At 38.7% G+C, this 20444-nt stretch overlaps 1 protein-coding gene across 1 annotated transcript in view; it reads right to left on the reverse strand.

Moving 5' to 3' along the window:
• LOC145260552 (uncharacterized) overlaps positions 1–20444 on the reverse strand; it is a 227956-nt gene that overhangs the window by 31672 nt on the left and 175840 nt on the right. The window contains exons 6-7 of the mRNA XM_080118788.1: positions 16958–17078; positions 2264–2448 (exon numbers count right to left, since the gene is read on the reverse strand). Of these exons, the coding sequence (XP_079974914.1) occupies positions 2264–2448; positions 16958–17078 (306 nt within the window). The remainder of the gene's footprint in view (positions 1–2263; positions 2449–16957; positions 17079–20444) is intronic.

The raw sequence follows: 20444 nt of genomic DNA on the forward strand, positions 1-20444 counted from the left end.
CTAAACAATATGATATAAATGCGGGGGTGCCCCAGGGTTCTATCCTTGGACCTCTATTGTTCCTGATATTCATAAATGACCTCCCTGACAAAATTGCCTCTGAGATGGGTATATATGCTGATGACACTACACTCTATGGCAGGCACGACAGGAAGACGAATGAACACATTTCTAAAAGAATGGCAGAAACACTAGAGGAAGACCTCCAATCTGTAGTGGAATGGGGACAAAAGTGGTTGGTCGCGTTCAATGCTGCCAAGACTAAACTAGTTTCATTCAATAATTACAAGAAACCCTCTCTACCACCCATAGCAATGGCCAACGACTCTTTATCTGAGAGTCCATCTTTCAAACTCCTTGGCCTAACGTTCACAGGAAACATGAGTTGGAACAATTACATTGAAGGCATTGCCAGGGCCGCTGCAAGAAAGGTGGGCTCTCTCTACCGTGCTAGAAAACTACTAACACCCGAAAGTATCCTGTACCTCTATAAGGCCACCATTCGCCCATGTATGGAGTATTGCTGCCACATCTGGGCTAGTGCATCTGCTACTAGTCTCTCGCTCCTTGACAAGGTTCAAAAGAGAGTCGCAAACCTGATAGGCCCTGAACTGGCATCTAAGCTTCAGCCTCTGTCCCATCGACGAAATGTTGCATCCCTCTGCCTTTTCTACAAGTATTTTAGTGGTGAATGCTCTGACGAACTGCAATCACTTGTGCCCCCATGACGTGAGCACCCTCGACAAACCCGACAGGCTGCTAAATCCCACCCCCACACTGTAGAGATCCCTAGATGTAAAAGATCTTTTTACTCCAATAGTTTCTTCCCCAGAACCGCTAGACTCTGGAATTCCATTCCAGGTCCCTGCTTCCCCAACAGTACTGACGTGCAGAAGTTCAAGTGTAACGTGAACCGACATCTTGCTGCTCAAATCCCTACATAGTACCCCAGTAGTTGTTGCCCCTGATAGTAGCCCCCTACACCAAAGTGGCAATTTGCCTTGTTTGGAGTGAAAATGTAATAAAAAAAAAAAAAAAAAATCTAGGGATTTCTACTGTGTAGGGGTGGGATTTAGCTACTTGTCGGTTTTGTCGGGGTATTTACGTCGAGAGGGTACAAGTGCTTGTAGTTCGTCAGAGCATTCACCATTAAAATACTTGTAGAAAAGGCAGAGAGATGCAACATCGCGTCTATGGGACAGAGGCTGAAGCTTAGATGCCAGTTCAGGACCTATCAGGGTGGCGACTCTTTTGAACCCTGTCCAGGAGTGAGAGACTAGTAGTAGATAATGTGACATACATGGGAAAATGGTGACCTTTTAAGCGTAAATAGCTTTCTAGCACGGTAGAGAGAACCCACCTTAATGCTCTATAACAGACTCGAGAGGGAAAAGAATGAACTTTAATTGTAGAGGAAGACCTCTAGTCTCTATTGGAATGGAGGCAAAACTGGATGGTAATGTTCAATGCTGCTAAAACTAAGCTTATTTGCTTTAATAATGACAAGAATCTTTATCAACCATTGCCATAACTAATGATACACTACCTGAAAATACTTTCCTCAAATTCTTAGGATTAACATTCACAAACAAATTCATCTTGTTTGTGAATGTTAATCCTCAGACTTAAGAGTATCCGTATCACTATAAAGTCACTGTTCGCCTATGCATTGAATGCATAGGCGAACAGTGGCTTTATAGCGATACGGGATACTCTTAAGTCTGAGGATTAACATTGTTGTCACATCTATGCTGGTGCATCTGCCACTAGTCTCTCGTTCCTAGATAGTGTTAAAAAAAAAAAAAAGTCGCCAACTTAATAGGTCCAAATCCCATCGACCAAATGTGACATCTCTGTGCCTGTTTTACAAGTACTTTAATAAAAAGTGCTCGGACGAACTCAAAGTGCTAGACCCTCCCCAAACTGCTAGACTTTGAAATTCCATCCCAGGCCCCTGCTTTCCTAACTGTATTGATATGCAGAGGTTCAAGTATAATGAGAACAGATATCTCGCTGCCCAACTCCCTACATAGTGTTCCTGTAAATTTGGTCCCAAATAGTAGCCCCTTACGACTTAGTGGCACTATGCCTTGTTTGATGTGAATAAACAGTAAATAACAAATAAAAAAAAGTTCTAATAAAATTATCAAACCTAATTACATTATTATAGGATCTGTTCCCATGACATTTCATGACATGATCACTTTACTTTAAAAATATAACTACAAACAGTAAAATATGTTAAGAAAAATGCTTTACTTACTTTAAAAGAGAAGATTTTTGATAAAATATCTTTATCTAAGTTATCATTGTGATCTACTGTGAACAACGCTACTTCATATTGTTTGAACCTGCACTCATCAGATGCTCTAAATAGAGTAACGTGTAGATCTCTCCCATTGTATGTGTGCTCAAAATACACAGGGTATTTGCTGCAGTCTATGGAGACTGAAAGAAAAAAGACATGAGTGAATAAACAAGGGAAATAAAAGAGGAAAGAAAAGATGCACAATGTTATTCAAGAGAGAAAATACCTCAACCAAATTGGAACAATAACTAGAATACATACTGATGAATTTATGAGAAAATTTTTTTATTTCAAGTGTGATGGATCAAAGCGAATCACTGTGACACAATGTATTTTACTGAAAAAAAAAGCCGCACATATGTTGAGTTATGATTAACTACCGAGTAGATCTAGTATAGAATTTAACACAATATGGCACTGTTAATTTTGAATAATGGCAATAAGTAAGTAAATAATAATATGAAAGTCATTTTGAGTGTGTGTGTGTGTGTGTGTGTGTGTGTGTGAGAGAGAGAAATAATTCCTTCCTAATAGGTTCTGAAACGGTTGAACTTATCTTTTGCAAATTTCACACAAAGTCTGTCAGTGTTCTTAGATATGTTTTAAACAGAAATTCATCCGATAAGTTTCAAAAACTGAAAAAATCCGACCTCAAAAATAGCTTTTCTCTCTCATAGGTAAAAAAGAATAATTTTTACACAAGAATAGTTTATATTACATCGGCAAAGAGAAATAATAAAATCTCAGGTAATCATTTCTTTAAAAAAATTTTTTTAATAAACAGATTTATTTTAATCTTAACTGTTCAAGCTCGGGTGTACCTCACCATTTTATTTTTTTTTATTAATGAGTTCAATTTACGATAAAATAAGATGTACCATTTAAAATCGCAGCAAATTATTTCTTCGTTTGCATTTTTTAAATAAAATAAATATTAATCAGAAGTGACTTTTCCAGGGCATTTATCGTCAAGCCTAAATATCAGTTGATGTGATATTTTAAACAAACACAGACGGAATTCGATGAACGACATTATCATTTTTTTTTTTTTGTGAATTAGTCCACTGGGCAAATTATTTCTCGTAATATAGAATAATCAATAGAGGATTGATTCTATAATAATACATATGCAATCTGCATAAATTAAGATATGTTTAAGCATATTGTACAACCAGGCAACGCCGGGATGCCAGCTAGTAATATATATATATATATATATATATATATATATATATATATATATATATATATATATATATATATATATTAAAAGAGGTGCAGTTTTTCCTCTCTGGACCAAAACACCGTAGGTTTACAGCAACAGATGGCACATACACATTTATTATGTTTAGACTCTTAGCCATTACTTTATTTAACTATCGAACGACATTTTAGACACATTAATTTGTAATATTAAAACATTACATTTATTCCTAGGAGCGACATTATCATCATTGTCATAACCTACAGAAGAAGTAGTTCCAATTTTACCCCTTATTCCATAAGTCCTCTTACGACCCCATTCTTCAATGCATGAATTTATACTTTTTCTACTTTCCTATATCTATGGCGTCATTAACTGGCTCCTGAATTCATACACATCGCATACTGTTACCACTTTTCATCTATGCAAATAATGATGTCTCCCTACATGTATTCACTGGAGTTCGATTGAATGATTCGCTTAACTCTAAGTATTCCTACATTCTAAATTAATGGTACCAACCTCAAAACTGAACGCTCACTTGTATTTCAATACGGCCTCTTTCAATTACATACATATGAAAGAGAAACCTTCTGGCTTATTACTTATTGCATTAAACACACCGACAACGCATTACACATGTATTTACACATTAAAAAAAATGTTGCTGTGTGTGTATACCATTAAATTAATAGGCTGCTTAAATTTCTGCACATGTGTGCTTGTGTTAATTGTGTGCGTGTGTTTGTGCATGTGTGTGCCATTAAACTAATGGGCTGCAAAAATGTGTGCAAGCATATTAGTGCTTCTACACATACATGTGTACATGCATACATACATGTGTGCGTGCGTGTTTTTTTTGTTTGTTTGCTTAAGTGCGTCTGTGTTTGTGTACGTGTGCACGTGTGTGTGTGCTTGCCATAAAACTAATAAGACGTGTAAACTTGGACACTCGTGTGTTGGTGTTTATACACATACATGTGCGTGTGCCTACGTGTTTGATTTTTTTTCTTTAAATTGTGAAATTATTCAAAATTACAGAAATACAGCACAAACGCAACTGAAAAATTATTCAAACAATCCTTTGGAATATAAATATGTCAAATGAAGTAGTGCTTATGCACTTATATTGGCATATTTTTTTTAATAGTATTTACAGGTTAAATTCAGGTTTTACAATATCTTTATATTTATTAAGTTGTTAAATGAAAGTAGAAAATAACTGAAAATAAAATAATTTTGGGTAAAACTTGGAGAATGCACTGTTTTATGGTTGTTGTAAAAATGGAATGGAAATTTAAAAATTTTTCTGTTTTAAATTCGGTACATCATTACATTACGCCAAACTCAGTTCACATTCGGCATTAGTAAACTAGTGGTACTCAGGCCTGATTAGATCCTTTTGCCACCAGAAATAAATAAATAATAAAAATAAAATCGAACATGTGAAATAAACTTTGTTTATTTACACAAAAATAACAAGTAAAAGCAAATCATTTTTCAGTGTACAAAAAGTGTGTCTTGGTAGACAGTTCTTGTAAATATGAAAGTTATTTAGCCTGTTCGTTGGATTGACAGAAAAAAAAGTAGAGAATATCCTTTGTTTTCTTAGTAAGAAAATAGGCTTACTTTTTTGTGTGATATGAAAAAGAAAGAGAAAAGTAAATGCCTTTGTGCGCGGCTGAATATTTGCATTATTCTGTGTGTGTGTGTGTGTGTGTGTGTGTGTGTGTATGTGTGTGTGTGTGTGTGTGTGAATAGGTGTGTTTTGTTATGCTGACAAGAACAAGTAGCGGTGCGACGTTAGTAAGAGAAAAGAGGGGTAGAAATTACATGTTTGTGTGCCTGGCTGAATATCTGCATTATTCTTTTTATGCGTGCGTGCGTGCGTACATGTGAATAGGTGAGTTTGCTGGCGAGGAAGTAGCAACGTAGACGTTGACGAGAGAAAATGAAAAGAGAAAAGAGTGAGATTGAGGAGATTTCACTCATCGTTTATATATTTTTCGATAGGCTCCCAGGCGAGTTGAGAAAAAGGTTTGAAAATTAAGTCTTTCTTTGAGCGTTGATTGGTTAAAAAGTGCACGTCTTTTCAATTATGTTCGCTGAAAAAAAACACATTTTAAGTTTTCTTCCCGCAGAATTTGCGTGGGCGTATTTTTATTTATATTTTTTTAAATCTTTGCACCTCTGAAATTTATTAATTTCGTTTTGCGCACGTAATTGGATTTTTTTTTTTCAACAAGAAGAGAATTCATTTTTTTTAAGTGTGTTTAACTGCACAAATACTCCCCCTCCCTCCCGATTGGAAAAGATATGAATATTTTTTCAATATGTAATGTATTCCTTCAAACATTTTGGCCAGTGGACTCCCCTACTGTTTTTTTGTTGTTGTTGTAGGTTTGGCGTTTGCATCTTTTTCTGCTGCACGCTCTTGTTTCATGGGAGTTTGTTCTGGTGGGGAAATTGTCTGAGGTTATTCCTCAATGTACGCGGGTTTAATTCGGTGATTATGATGTTAGCTTTCCTTTCTTTTCGCAGGACAATAAAATATTTTTATACCTGTCCAAAACTTGGTATGGTGCTGAGTAATTTGGACAAAGTAGCTTTTTACTGTATCATTCCTGATAAATACATATTTGCAAGTGTGACGGTTGTTTGGAATATAAGTTTGTCTCATGGTGGGTGTAAAATTGAGAAAAGACTGTCATGAATGTAGTTGTGGGTGAAATATGTTCTCATTAAAATATTGTCCAGGTAGTGTCACTGCTGATCAGAAAACTACTTCTGCTGGTGTGCTTTGCAAGTCTTTGTTTATTGTGTTTCGAATCATTAAAAGATTAACGGTAAATTATCCGTCCAGTCTGGAGTGTTAAGACTCGTAGCCAAAGAAGTTTTTAGTTGTCTGTGAAAGCGTTCGACAAGGCCGTTTGAGCAGGGGTGATGGGCCGTTGTCTTTTTGCAGTTTATTCCAAATAATTGGTTAAATTCTGTAGAGGGTCGATTGGAATTGCGAGCCTCTATCCGTTGTGATTACTGAAGGTACTCCAAAGATCGTTATCCAATCCTGTAGTATAGCTCTAGCTATTGTCACAGCCGATGTGTCCTTGACGGGTATAGGGTTAGGGTCATCTTCTAAATCTGTTGACTATGGTGAGGATGGTGTTGTGTCTGTTTGAGGTGGGTAATGTTCCGACCAAGTCGACATGGATATTGGTAAATCTAGCATCAGACGTGCTAAAAGTGTCCATTGGTAACTTTGTGTTCCTGTGAATTTTATTCTTCTGACAGGGTACACACGTCTTCGTCCAATTTCGAATATCTGTGTTCATATTTATCAAACAAAATGGTCTGCTATTATTTTTACAGTGACTCTTTTGCCTGGATAGGATAAATTATGGAAATGTTGAAAAACTTGTCATCTGGCATTTCCTTCAGTCGTAAAGACATTTTCTGTTGTATGTCTGCGAGTGTTTCATCTGTCTTTTTTTCTTGTGCAATTAATTCCATACTTAGTGAACTGGCATTTAGCAAGGTAATTGTAGCTCGTGATAATGCGTCAATGTTTTCTGGCCCCTTGGCGTATCTGATATCGGTGGTAAATTGGCCTATAAAATCAAGATGTCTGACTTCTCATGGGCTATATTTATCCACATGTGTATGTAGTGCATAAGTTAAAGGTCAGTATAAATGGAAAAGTTTCTTCCTTCTAACAGATGTCTGAAATGTTTAATTGCCAAGTAATTCGCTAATAGTTCCCTTGAAAAGGTACTGTACTGTGTCTTGCTCAGTCTGGCTGAAAAAAGAAAACGATATAGGAGTCTCAGTTGCTTCGGTCTGTTGGTGAATAACTGCTCCTACAACTATGTCTGATGCATCTATGGTAAATGTAAGTTTAGTTTCTGCACTATCCTTAATCTAATTCAATTTCGTGAAATTGAGTAAGGCAGTTTTAGCTTGATTGAAAGCTTCTAAAGAAGATCCTTCTAACTTTTTTTTTGTTTTGTTCTTCAATAGTGATGTTAACGGTGCAAGGATTGTAGAACAGTTGGGTAGAAATCGTCCGTAATAGTAAATTACACCTATAAAATGACAAACTTGTCTAACAGACGTAGGTTGTGGGAAATTTGACATGACACTTTTTGCGGGTAATGGTGATATTCCATCCTTATCGATTGAGTGTCCGAGGAAGTTAACCTGTTGACTGAAGATACATTTTTCAACCGTAATGGGACAATCTTTGGAAAGCTTGTTCTAAGTGTTGTCTGTGTTCGTCAAGGTTTCTACTAGCTATTAGGACATCATCCATATATGCGAATATGAATGACAGGTCCCTAAAAACATTGTCTATTAACCTCTGGAAGGTCTAGCAAGCATTTCTAAACCCAAAAGATATTTGGACGAATTTGTAAAGTCCAAATGGTGCGATCAGTGCTGTTTTATGGATATCTTCTGCCACTGGAATTCGGTAATATGCTTCTACTAGATCTAACTTGGAAAATACTGTGGCATTTTGCAATCTGATTGCGAAATCATGAATGTGTGGGATAGGGTATCTATCCGGTATGGTTTCTACATTTAATCTAAAATCGCTGCAAGGATGCCATGTTGTCGTGTTTGATTTTTGCACCATGTGTAGACGAGAAAACCAAGTGCTTTTGAACATTCGGATAATTCTTTGCTGTAACATGCGTTGAAACTTTCGCGATCCTGTATTTATCGGGTTTCAAACATCTGGAGATGACGTAGACGGGTTGTCCATTCATTTTGATATAATGCTTTGCATTATGCTTAATAGTGTCCGTGTCCTTGAATAGCTGAGAGAGTGGTCGATGTTTTTGAAGTAGCTGGCGGATGTAAGTGTCTTTGGGTAAGGCAGAACTGATTCCGGTAAACTGATATCTCATGGTGATACTTTTAATCACGGTCTTCGTTTGATTGTTCATTATAGTGTGTGATTAGTCATGTCTACAGGCAAATTGAATCTGGCTAGAAAATCTACCCCTAATATTGGCGCTGTGCTGTTGGCTATGGTAAAAGTCCACGAAAAATTCCTTCGCATGCTGAGATTAATATTCAAGTATTTCTTTCCGTACGTCTGTATTTTTGTGCCGTTAGCTGCTTGGACATTAGACTGGAGTAGTTTTTTAATTTGGCAGCGGTGGTATCACGCTTATCTCTGCTTCAGTGTCTATTAAGAAGTTATACCTGTGAGTGTTATGACGAATATAAAATAGATGACATTTTGTAGAACATCCTGTAACGTGCATCCAGGAGATAAGCGCCCGCGTGTTTGCGTGTTGTGTGGGTACGTGGGAGAGACGGATGAGGGGAAAAAGACTTACCTCGAGACCAGCTCAGCGTTACCGACCAAAAATAGAAAAGAGGGACCAAGATGGCGACCGCCGTCTTTTGTAAAGTATGATGTCTCGCAAAGTCACACGAATTCTCGAAATATGCAAATTTAGCCGGCCTAGAACGACGATAAAAGCGGGTGAGGGGAAAGACGTGGCGAGTGACGATTGAGTTGGCTGGGGAATCGTGTGGCTGTTGCTTCTTGTGCCGTGTTGAGGATATCTTACCGTGTTAAAGAGAGAGTCGGGCGCCATCTTTAATTTTTCCTTACATTTTTTTTTCTTACAAGCTATCTCGGCCATTTGGCCTCTAGGACTATGACCGAGTCGAAATTTGACTTAAAGCTCATACCCGAGTTTGACGGGTCCACGTCCATCGTCGACTGGGTTGAAAGGGTCGAGCTGACGTGCGACCTTTGTGAGGTGAAAAGGGTACACACTGTAATTCCCCTGAGATTGGCTGGGGGTGCCTTGAGTGTATATCAGCAACTCAGTGCTGCCGAAAAGGGAGATGTCACCGCAATTAAAGCTGCGCTGTACAAGGCATTTGCCATGGATCCTTGTACAGCCTATGAAAAATTTGCTTCCCGAAAACTTCTACCCGAAGAAAGCGTGGACGTTTTCTTCGCTGAGTTAAAGAAACTCGCAGTTCTGTTCGGTGGAGGGGTGTCGGAGCGGACGCTCGCGTACGCGTTTGTGGCGGGCCTTCCCACTCGGGTGAAGCAGCTACTGAGAGCCTCAACCAGCGTTTCAACAACGACCATGGAACACTTGATGGAACGTGCTCGAGCCATCATCAAAGATGAGGAGGACCTGGGGGAACCAGTTGTGATGGCGACACAGACAGGCCAGATTGGCGCTCGGGAGATTCCGAATCAGAACTCTGCAAGCAATGGGAAATGTTTTCGCTGCGGCCGACGCGGACATTTTGCAAGGAATTGCACCAACAGGGGGCGTGTGCGCTGTTTTAAGTGTGGCGGTTTGGGGCATCTAGCCCAAAACTGTGTGGGAAACGTATCAGGGGAGAGGAGGTCAGCGCCGCCCTGCTCCCCGAGCAAAATTTGAACAAGGCGCAACCAGTAATAACCGTCTACGTAAACAGGATACCCTGCTCAGCACTTCTCGACTCAGGCTGTTCGCATACTATAGTGAGCACCAGGCTGTGTCCAAGTTGGACTAAGAGGAAGATCAAAGTCACCACGATAGGAGGCGAGACCCAGACATGCTGTGGAGCTGGAACTGTCAAGATCTACACGGACACCGGTGCAGCCACTAAGATCAATGTGCTCGTGACCCAAGGAAATCTCCTGGGGTTTGACCTGTTGCTCGGATACGATGCCATCAAGGCGCTGGGGGGAGTCGCAATTCATCGGGATGGAAAGGTGCGATTCTTAGAGGCCCCAGTGTGTGCAGCGCTCCATATCGATCGGCCGGATTTTATAGTGGACTACGACTCGCGCAAGAGGGCCTGGATTGCATCTTGGAAGTGGACCGAGGGAATGGTACCGACTAAACTCAAGAATGGGGTTGCAGAGTACCCTATACCCAGTGAGGCCCGAGCAGAATACGAAAGGGAACTAAAGGCGTGGATCCAAGATGGCTGGTTAATCCCCTACCCTGAGGACAAGCTTGGGCCTCCGAAGGGTCTAATACCCTTGATGGCAGTAGTCCAGCATAACAAGTCGAAAGTACGGCCCGTGCTGGACTATAGGGAGCTTAACAAGCATATTGAAGCCTACACTGCCGATGCTGACGTATGCGCCAGTAAGTTGAGGGAATGGCGTCAGAAAGGCACTAATGTCTCAATATTGGATTTACGAAAAGCCTATTTACAGGTGCGAGTTGATGAGACGTTGTGGCCGTTCCAGACAGTTTGGTTCCAGGGGCAGAGGTACTGCCTTACACGCCTTGGCTTTGGCCTAAATGTGGCACCACAGATCATGAAGACTATTGTCAACACAGTATTGTCCCAAGAAAAGCCCATGAGGGACTCAACATCAGCTTACATTGATGACGTATATGTCAATGAAGATGTACAGCCTGCGTCGTGTGTCAAAGAAAAGTTGGCTCAGTTTGGTCTGGAATGCAAGAATCCCGAACGTTTAAGGGAAGGAGCACGTGTATTGGGATTGGATGTTTATGAAGAGGATGGCACCCTACAATGGAGGCGTGGCAGTGAAATTCCAAGCATCCCCAACCTCGTTACAAGGCGGACCGTTTTTTCTTGGTGTGGAAAACTTGTTGGTCACTTACCGGTCTGTGGCTGGCTCCGCGCAGCTGTTGGTGTGATTAAACGCAGAGCAAATTTAACAACCACGGGTTGGGATGACATATCCGATGATGTCCTACTAACTCTGATGATTAAAGAGACACTGGAGAGAGTGAACAAGAAGGACCCTGCCTGTGGGCGGTGGTGTATTAACGGAGACAACGTAGGTGTGTGGGTTGATGCCAGTTCTTTGGCATTGGGAGTATCGTTGGAGCAAGGAGGAAATGTGTTCGAGGATGCGTGTTGGCTGCGGCCCGTAACAGATTCTCAGCATATCAACCTGGCAGAGCTGGACGCTGTTGTAAAGGGGGTAAATCTGGCCCTGCAGTGGCAGTCTAAGAAGTTGACCTTGTACACAGATTCTCTCTGTGTCTACCACTGGGTGTCTGACACACTTTCAGGACGGACACGAATCCGTACCAAGGCAGCAAGCGAAATGTTAATACGGAGAAGGCTAGACACGCTAAAAAACCTGGTATCTGAGTATGGGCTATCACTGAGCGTCACTCTGGTGCCATCACATTGTAATCGTGCTGACCAACTGACCCGTGTACCTCACAAATGGTATGAAGCCGCGAAGATGGGAATGGAGATTACTGCTCGATCTTGTGCAGTTGCAATCGACCCATGTCAAATACAAAAAATTCATGCACAGAGCGGACATCCGGGTATCAAGAGGACCCTTTATTTTGTGAGGCGTGCATACCCAGCAGTGACCAAGATGGATGTCAGACAGATCGTCAGAAATTGTGAGGCTTGCCAGTCTATTGATCCTGCACCAGAGCGATGGCAGAAGGGTCGCTTGGAAGTTGAGAGTGTGTGGCAGCGGCTGGCCATGGATATTACCCATTACAGTGGCAAGCCCTTTCTAACTCTCATTGATTGCGGGCCTACGAGATTTGCGGTGTGGCGGCAGATGACCAGACAGGATTCAGCAAATGTTGTTCGCCACCTATCCTCCATTTTTTTTGAGCGAGGTGCACCGGAAGAGCTCCTGACTGACAATGATGGAGCGTTTTGTAGCCAGCAAGTCCGGCAGTTGTTAGATGAGTGGGGCGTCCGTCTACGGCTGCGATGTGCGCATGTGCCATCAGGAAATGGCATTGCTGAAAGAAGCCATCGCAGCATCAAGAGAATTGCTGCCAGGAAGCGATGTACTATTGCGGAAGCAACATATTGGTACAACATTACGCCAAAGGATGGGACGTCCCCTTCAACCGCACCTGCGAATGCTATTTACACGTACCGAGTCGGAGTGAAGGGAATCAACACTACGCAGCCAACCGACAAGGGAACATATAACAGATATGAAGTGGGAGATCCAGTGTGGGTGCGGCCTCCAGGAAATCGGTGCACCGACAAGTTTAAGCGAGGACACATATCTGGAGTGATTAGCCAGCAGTCTGTTTTGGTCGATGGAACCCCACGACATGTGCGAGATCTTCGCCCAGCTACCGAGGTGCGTCATACAACTACAGAAGAAAGCAGTGAAGCGTCTAGCGATGAGCTGCCGATGCACGGATTCAGTGAGCCCCTTCCAGAGACTGATAGCGATACTTCATCTGATGAGGCGGAACCAGATCCAGAGCCCGAATCTGAAACAGTGAATGTACCTCTTCGCAGAAGCACACGCACTAAAAGGCCACCCCCCCAGTGCTCTCTATGTGATCATCAGATCAGGGGGGAGTGTAACGTGCATCCAGGAGATAAGCGCCCGCGTGTTTGCGTGTTGTGTGGGTACGTGGGAGAGACGGATGAGGGGAAAAAGACTTACCTCGAGATCAGCTCAGCGTTACCGACCAAAAATAGAAAAGAGGGACCAAGATGGCGACCGCCGTCTTTTGTAAAGTATGATGTCTCGCAAAGTCACACGAATTCTCGGAATATGCAAATTTAGCCGGCCTAGAACGACGATAAAAGCGGGTGAGGGGAAAGACGTGGCGAGTGACGATTGAGTTGGCTGGGGAATCGTGTGGCTGTTGCTTCTTGTGCCGTGTTGAGGATATCTTACCGTGTTAAAGAGAGAGTCGGGCGCCATCTTGAATTTTTCCTTACATTTTTTCCTTACAAGGAAATGTTTTTGTGCATGGGTGAATATTTGCATTATTCTGTGTGTGTATGTGTGTGCATGCATGCGTGTGAATAGATTTGTTTTGGTGAGAACAAGTAGCAATGGTGACATTGGTAAGAGAAAAGAGGGGTAGAAATTACATGTTTGTATGCGTGGCTGAATGTCTGCATTATTCCTTCTGTTGTGCGTGCGTACATGCGAATAGGTGAGTTTTGTCATGCTGGCGAGGAAGAAGCAACGTAGACGTTGATGAGAGAAAGTGAAAAGTGCAAAGAGTGAGTGAGTGAGTGAGATTGAGGAGAGTTCACTCATCATTTATATATTTTTCGATAGGCTTCCAGGCAAATTGGAAAAAAGGTTTGAAAAGTAAGTCTTTTTTGGGCGTTGATTGGTTAAAAAGCGCACGTCTTTATCACGTGGTATGCTTTCAACTACGTCCGCTGAACAAAACACATTTAAAGTTTTCTTCCCCGCGTGGGCGTTTTTTATTTTTTTTTAATCTTTGCGTCTCTGAAATTTATGAATTTCGTTTTGCGCACGTAATTGGATGTTTATTTATTTATTTATTTATTTATTTAAACAAGAACTGAATGCATGTTTAAGTGTGTTTAACTGCAAAACTTTTATAGGTTTTGGAGTATGCTGGCAAGGTTGGAGGTGTTTATTCCCGTTTAAACCCGTTATCACCATGGGGAGGTTGGGGATGTTTATTCCGAAAGCCGTTCTTAACATGGGGAGGTTGGGATGTTTATTCGTTGTATGCATACCTGAAAACATAAAAGTCGAAATATGAATCGTGAGTTGGCCTTATGTAAAAAAAAAAAAAATTGACTTTTTTCGTTTGAAAATTAAATTATTTTGTTTTTATATATTATTTTAATTAGAATTTATTATTGAGAACAGTATTATTTATATTAATTTATTTATTGCGAACTATCATTCTTATCTTTATTAGTTGTTGTTTCACGATGTTTCGGTCAACTATTCCTCTGGTCTTCATCAGGTGGTAACTGCGACGGATAGGAACTTCGAATCTCCTAACTGCATTCTCAGCAATTACTGCCATCCATAGTTGTCGTATCACCACGTTTTTGGCCAAGTAACCTCTGGCTGGCTTTGGGTAGGATTGAAACCGCTATCTTCAGACAATTCTCATCTGGAATCGTAGAGTTTCCACGTCTCTATCAACTGCGCTGCAGTTCCAGATGAGTATTGTTTGAAGATAGTGGTTTCAATCCTACCCAACTGAAGAAAATGAATCAATGTTGCCGAGTCCCTCTTTCAACACTTTGGAAAAGAATCAATACAAATGGTGACAGTCTCTGCCACACTTTATCTTTTCAATAAATGGTATATTTTAGAACACCAATTGCAACCACTCCAATTTACGTTGGTTCGTCGACAAAGCCTGGAAAATGAAAGTCTTTCTCTCAATAAATCTTTTCCGGGACTGATTTGAAAAAAGGCCTTCAATAACACCAAAGACGAAATCGGAAAGGCTCTGCTCCATTCAATAAATGAAGATCTTCCCCTAGTAGTTGAAACTGATGCCTCCGATACTGCTATACGGCCACTCTCAATCAAGCTGGTCGACCAGTTGCCTTTTTCTCGAGGTCTCTTATTCATGCTGAACGCAAACATGCTTCCGTCAAAAAAGAAGCGTATGCTATTGTGGAAGCAATCAAAATGTGGTCACACTACCTATCTGCCAGGCGTTTCTAAATAGTTACTGACCAAGAAGCAGTGAACTACACGTTCAATTCAAAAAGACCCGGAAAAATTAAAAACAATAAGATTCAAAGGTGGAGAATGGAATTGGCATGCTATGATTATGATATCATGTATCAGCCAGGAAGAAATAACACTTCTGCTGACGCACTCTCACGAGCTTATTGTGGAGCCATCAACAACAAAGCTAAACTATCAGATATCAACATGTATCTCTGCCACCCCAGAATCACATGAACGGCACATTTTGTGAAAGTTCGAGATCTTCCTTATTCGATAGAAGAAATCAAGAAAGTGTGCGCTGAATGCCCCATGGAACAATGGGCACGATGGAAACCAAGATTCCACTCTCCAAACTGAAACTTGTCAACTGCCATTATTCAAATCATGAATTAAAAATTTTCAAAATATTTCGATGTAATAAAATTTTGTTTATGATTTACAAAGCTTCAGCAATACACCTGCCATACCTGATAATATATGTCAACAATTAAGAAGGTGTGCTATGTCAAGAAATAAGATAGAGCTCATGTATAGCAGCTTAACTGAAGGCTTCTCCACATGTATAAAACGAAGCCTTTCATACAAAATCATCGATGTTTGATTAGCCAATCAAAATAATCGTTTTAAGTGAAAGTTCTCAATAACTCAACAATATCAATACAACTTTTATGAATATACTAGACTACCCGTGACCCGTTGGGTCAGTATGTTATATTAGCAATGGAATTAATGCATGAGCGTGACACTTGTGAATAAAGAAAATAGTTTTTTGTGACATAACAGAAACATTTCTATGAAAGTATATTAAAATGAAAAAAGAATATAGATAGATTTCTATAAGTCATTCTGTTTATAATTGTTTATTTTTGAAAAAAAAAAACTTACAGCCATTTAATTATAAGTGGTTTGCCCTACATAGGTAAATGTGCACTGAATAGATACCATAATACTTAAAGTTAAATTCAAATTTTGATATATCTTTTAATTCAAACGTGAAAAAAAATTGGGATGCTGAAAACGTACACAGTAAACCAATACATTTTATTGTCACATTGATTATTTGTAATGCAAATTAAAAAAAAAAGCATTTTCTGGGTTATTTATTTATCTTGGTAGTGTAGAAGAAAATGTATGAATGTTTTTTAAGAAAGGTGTATTAAAAAATGGAGAATAAATAAAAAAAAAAAATGAAGGCATATATATATATATATATATATATATATATATATATATATAAATAGCCGTTGTAAAATGCTCTTATGGTTGTCAACGGGTTAAAGTAGATTTATTTGTAAGAAAATTGCGTTAAAATAACGTAAACGTAATACGGAAATGAACGATGTAAAAAAAATGCAGAAAGTATTAACAATTGTTTATTTGGATAATTTAAAGGCAAAAAAACAATTGGGACGCTGAAAACGACACAGTAAAACAGTACGTTTTATTGTCGTATTGATTATTTGTTTATGTACGCATGCGCAACCGGAAGTCATAAACCGGATGTTGGGTTACAACACCCGTTACAAGGTCATTTGAGTTTTATAATTATATAGATTTAAAAAAAATTATGATTTAATTCAGTAATCAAGGCAACAAGAATTATTTATTACTTAAAATTTAACAGATCAAATTAGTTATTAAAAACAATTGCTTTGCATTAAATTATAAATAATATTTATATGCCAACAATTACTAAGGTGTGCTATTCTCAGAATTGGACTAAGGAAAAATGTTTTTTAAAAGTTCTTCTGCAATGTGTGTAGTGTCCATTTCATTGGATGATATAAAATTTTAAAGCATTTCTAACTATATTAAACAAAACAATAAATATATATATATATATATAAAAAAAAAAATTTCACGCCACTGATTAGAATATCTCAGAGGACAAACTACATATAATAAACTGCAGATTTATAGAGAAATTCAGGTTTGTTGGCACCGAGAGAATATCGTCGTTTACACATACTCTGGTTCAGAAACACAGCAGAGAGACAAGTTTATGCAAATCATAACTTACTGCTTGTATTAAAGGCCACAGCTTGTGAAGCATTATTGCGGCTGGGCAAAGGAAATAATAATCCTGTAAAGTTCCTGTATCTCTTCATGTCATCCATTTTATAGGTAACTGAAAAAGAATACTAAAAAAAAAAAAAAAAACATAACTGAGAAGCTCAAACAATTAGAAATTTGACAGAGTGTATCTGTATATAAAATTGAATGTAAACTATACTTTAATAAAATCAATTTAAAAAAAACAAAGAAGTTTCATAGGAAAAAGAAATCCAGAAAAATTAAAGGACCAGAAACATTGAAGAATAAGATCAATACAGTAAAACAGTCAATTCTTAAAAATTTTTTTGTTTTTGCTGTTCTTTTTAATTAACATGCAGATTGAAAGGAGTAATCCACACTAGTGGGCTCCCATCCAGGTAGCTGACTAGTTAATTAAATGCAAGGTAGACCCAAGAAATTCATGAGTATCAACTGCATGCCAAGTGATTTCTCTACAGCAGTTTTTTTCTGAGATAACTTCGGTTGACCTATTCTACTGCTTACCAGGGATTTTACTTTTCTTGATGGCAACACTTGAGCATCTCACGTGTCTATAACATTGTGTATCTTGCTTTTTTCTCTTTATAATACCAAATTCCATAAGACCAAGCTGTTCCAAGACATCTTGTGTCACATATAGTTGTCACATTTTCTGGTTTCACATTGCAGATCTGTTTAATCATTGCCCTGTCATTACGTTGCAATTGTTGTAACTCTAATTTTAGCTCTTCGTGTAGTCCTCCAAAGTCCTTTCTGTTGTATATCTTTCATTCATACATGTTGCTCCACCAAACAAGCGATTTTGTTATAATGATAAGATGATCAGTAAAGAGATCCCCTCTTGGGAAATCAGCATGAAATTCTTAAGACAAAGCCTTGGTCACCGTGACAAAAAGCAGGGAGACGAATATGAACCCTGATTATGTTCTCAGCATAAGCATATATCCTTCAAAAAAAAAAAAAAAAAACTTAAAATTCACTCTTTCAGGCTTCCACATAGCCCATTAGATAACATGGTCAAAAGCTTTTCCAAAAGGTTTCTTGACTGCCAGGTGTTTTTTTTTGTTACACTATGAAAATGGCATTAGTTGTAACCATGTCTGGCAAAAGGTCAAACTGAGAATCATCAATTGGTACAACCTGTCTAATGCAGCCATCAATTAACTTCTCCAGAATTTGTATAAACCACTTCCATTAAAAAAAGGTCACATTTATTGCCTCTATCAAAAGCATCATTGTACAGATTGATACTGAAATTTTCTTCTTGCGTCTTGGATCATGGTTTTTATCATCTGATGCTTTAATTATTTACTTTAGAAAGTTCAACCATTGTATTAGATTTTATTTTGAAAATTGCCATAATAACCATCTCGGTAGTAATTGGAATACATGGGTCTCTCTCTCTCTCTCATATATATATATATATATATATATATATATATATATATATATATATATATATATATATATATATATATAATTACAAACAAAAACTTAAAAAATTGAAAGACCTGCTGCCAAATTTTACGAACTAAAACCCACTGCCCACCCCAAATATAATTCTTACCTCGACGAATTAAAATTAGTCAAGAAAATTCAATTTAAAAAACAAAACACCATTCTAATTTTTCTTTGTTTTTGTTTGTAATTCTTTTATATATATTTTATCTTTATATATATATTTCTTTGGTTTTTGTAATTCTTTTCTATATATATTAGCGGGGGTACCCGGAGGTACCCGGCGTTGCCCGGTGTTTGTAGATGTGTGTGTTGGGGGTTGGATCAAAAAAGAAAAAAAAGTTTTGGTAGGAAGGTAGGCTCGAAGACAAATATTAAAAAAAAAATGAAGAAAAACAACAACAACAACAACAAAAAAAACATCGAAAAAAGTTTTGGGAGGGAGGTAGGCTGGAACCCGATGGGGGGACGGGAGTACCCGGCATTGCCCAGGTATTTGGAGGTGTAAAAAAAAAATTTTTTTTTAAGTTTTGGTAGGTAGGTAGGTAGGCTCGAACCCGAACCCTTGAGGTTAATAGACCAATGACTTACTCGCCAACTATGGCAGAGAAGTGAGAATGTGTGAAATAAAATCACTAAAAACGTGATGTGACAGGTGCGTGTTTAATGAGGTCAAACATCACGCCACACGGAATGAAATGCACAAGTGGCAGGTGCGTGGCGAATTTAACATCTCCAGACTTAATTTTAACTGCGGGGGTAGTTCTTTTCAGTTTGTTTTTTTACCCAACTTCGTCTGGTTTGGTTGTTGGGGAAAACCAGCTCCCCCTTTATTAGGAGAGTGTCCAAATGAAAGCAATTGTCTGATATGACGGTGAAAACCAATATTGACCAAACGTCCATTACTTTTTGGATATTCCCGGCCCATAGCTGAGAGCCGCACCTTAGTTTCACATCAGTTTCACTTTTATGCGAAAAGGCCGAATCAACACAGGAGGGGTCGAAATAGCAAGAATTGTGTAAAAGTCGCTGTAAATAAATCTAGACACGCGTTCGCAAATCCTAGATATTATCTAAGGGTTATATAAACACTTCTAAGCGAAAGTAACGCCCCTCCCCAAGAAGTCCGTCGAAAAAAAAGCCTTTCTTGACATACAAAAATGCGCGCATCCGTTTTGCCTTATATATATATATATATATATATATATATATATATATATATATATATATATATATATATATATATATACACTAGCGGGGGTACCCGGTGTTGCCCGGGTGTTTAGAGGTGTGTGTGTGGGGGAGGGTAAAATCAAAATAAAGCGAGGTAATAACCCTGTTTAAATATTATATATAAAAAAAAAATGTTAAAACTTCTAAAATCTGGAAAACAAAAACAAAGAAAAAACGCTGAGTGTTTGAAAACTAAAATAATGTTTGGGGGAGAGAGGTAGGCTCGAACTTGAATCCTTGAGGCGAAAGCGAAAAAAAAACCGTGATGACTTAATTAAAAAGTGAATTAGGTCAAACATCAATCTTGCAGTAAAGTCTGTTTTTGTTTTGTCTCCCCAAGATGTTGGGTTGAAAACCAGCTCCCCCATGGGAGTGTCCAAATGAAAGCAATTGTCTGATATGACGCTTTCTACCGCATTGATCGAAAGCTGATTGCCTTCTGGACGTTCTGGCAAAAGCTGAGAACACACACCGATTGATCTGCTCATAAAACTGTTCCAGGAATAAATGTTACCTGTTGTGGAACTGGTATTCTTCTAGTTATGGGTATTCTTCTAGTTATGGTTATTCTTCTAGTTATGATTATTCTTCTAGTTATGGTTATCAATTACGATTGACATTATGTCAACACTGTGTACTCGCAGTTGGAGCAATTTAAAAATTATTTATTTCAAATTCTTTAAACAATTTTTTAAAACCCGGCCATGTAACTGTCTCTTGTCTTCCTATCTATAAAGTCGAACAAGATTTTCCCCTGTAAT

The sequence above is a fragment of the Euprymna scolopes genome, chromosome 36, assembly GCF_053919585.1.
Source record: "Euprymna scolopes isolate OS-2025 chromosome 36, ASM5391958v1, whole genome shotgun sequence".
In the NCBI taxonomy this organism is placed as follows: domain Eukaryota; kingdom Metazoa; phylum Mollusca; class Cephalopoda; order Sepiida; family Sepiolidae; genus Euprymna; species Euprymna scolopes.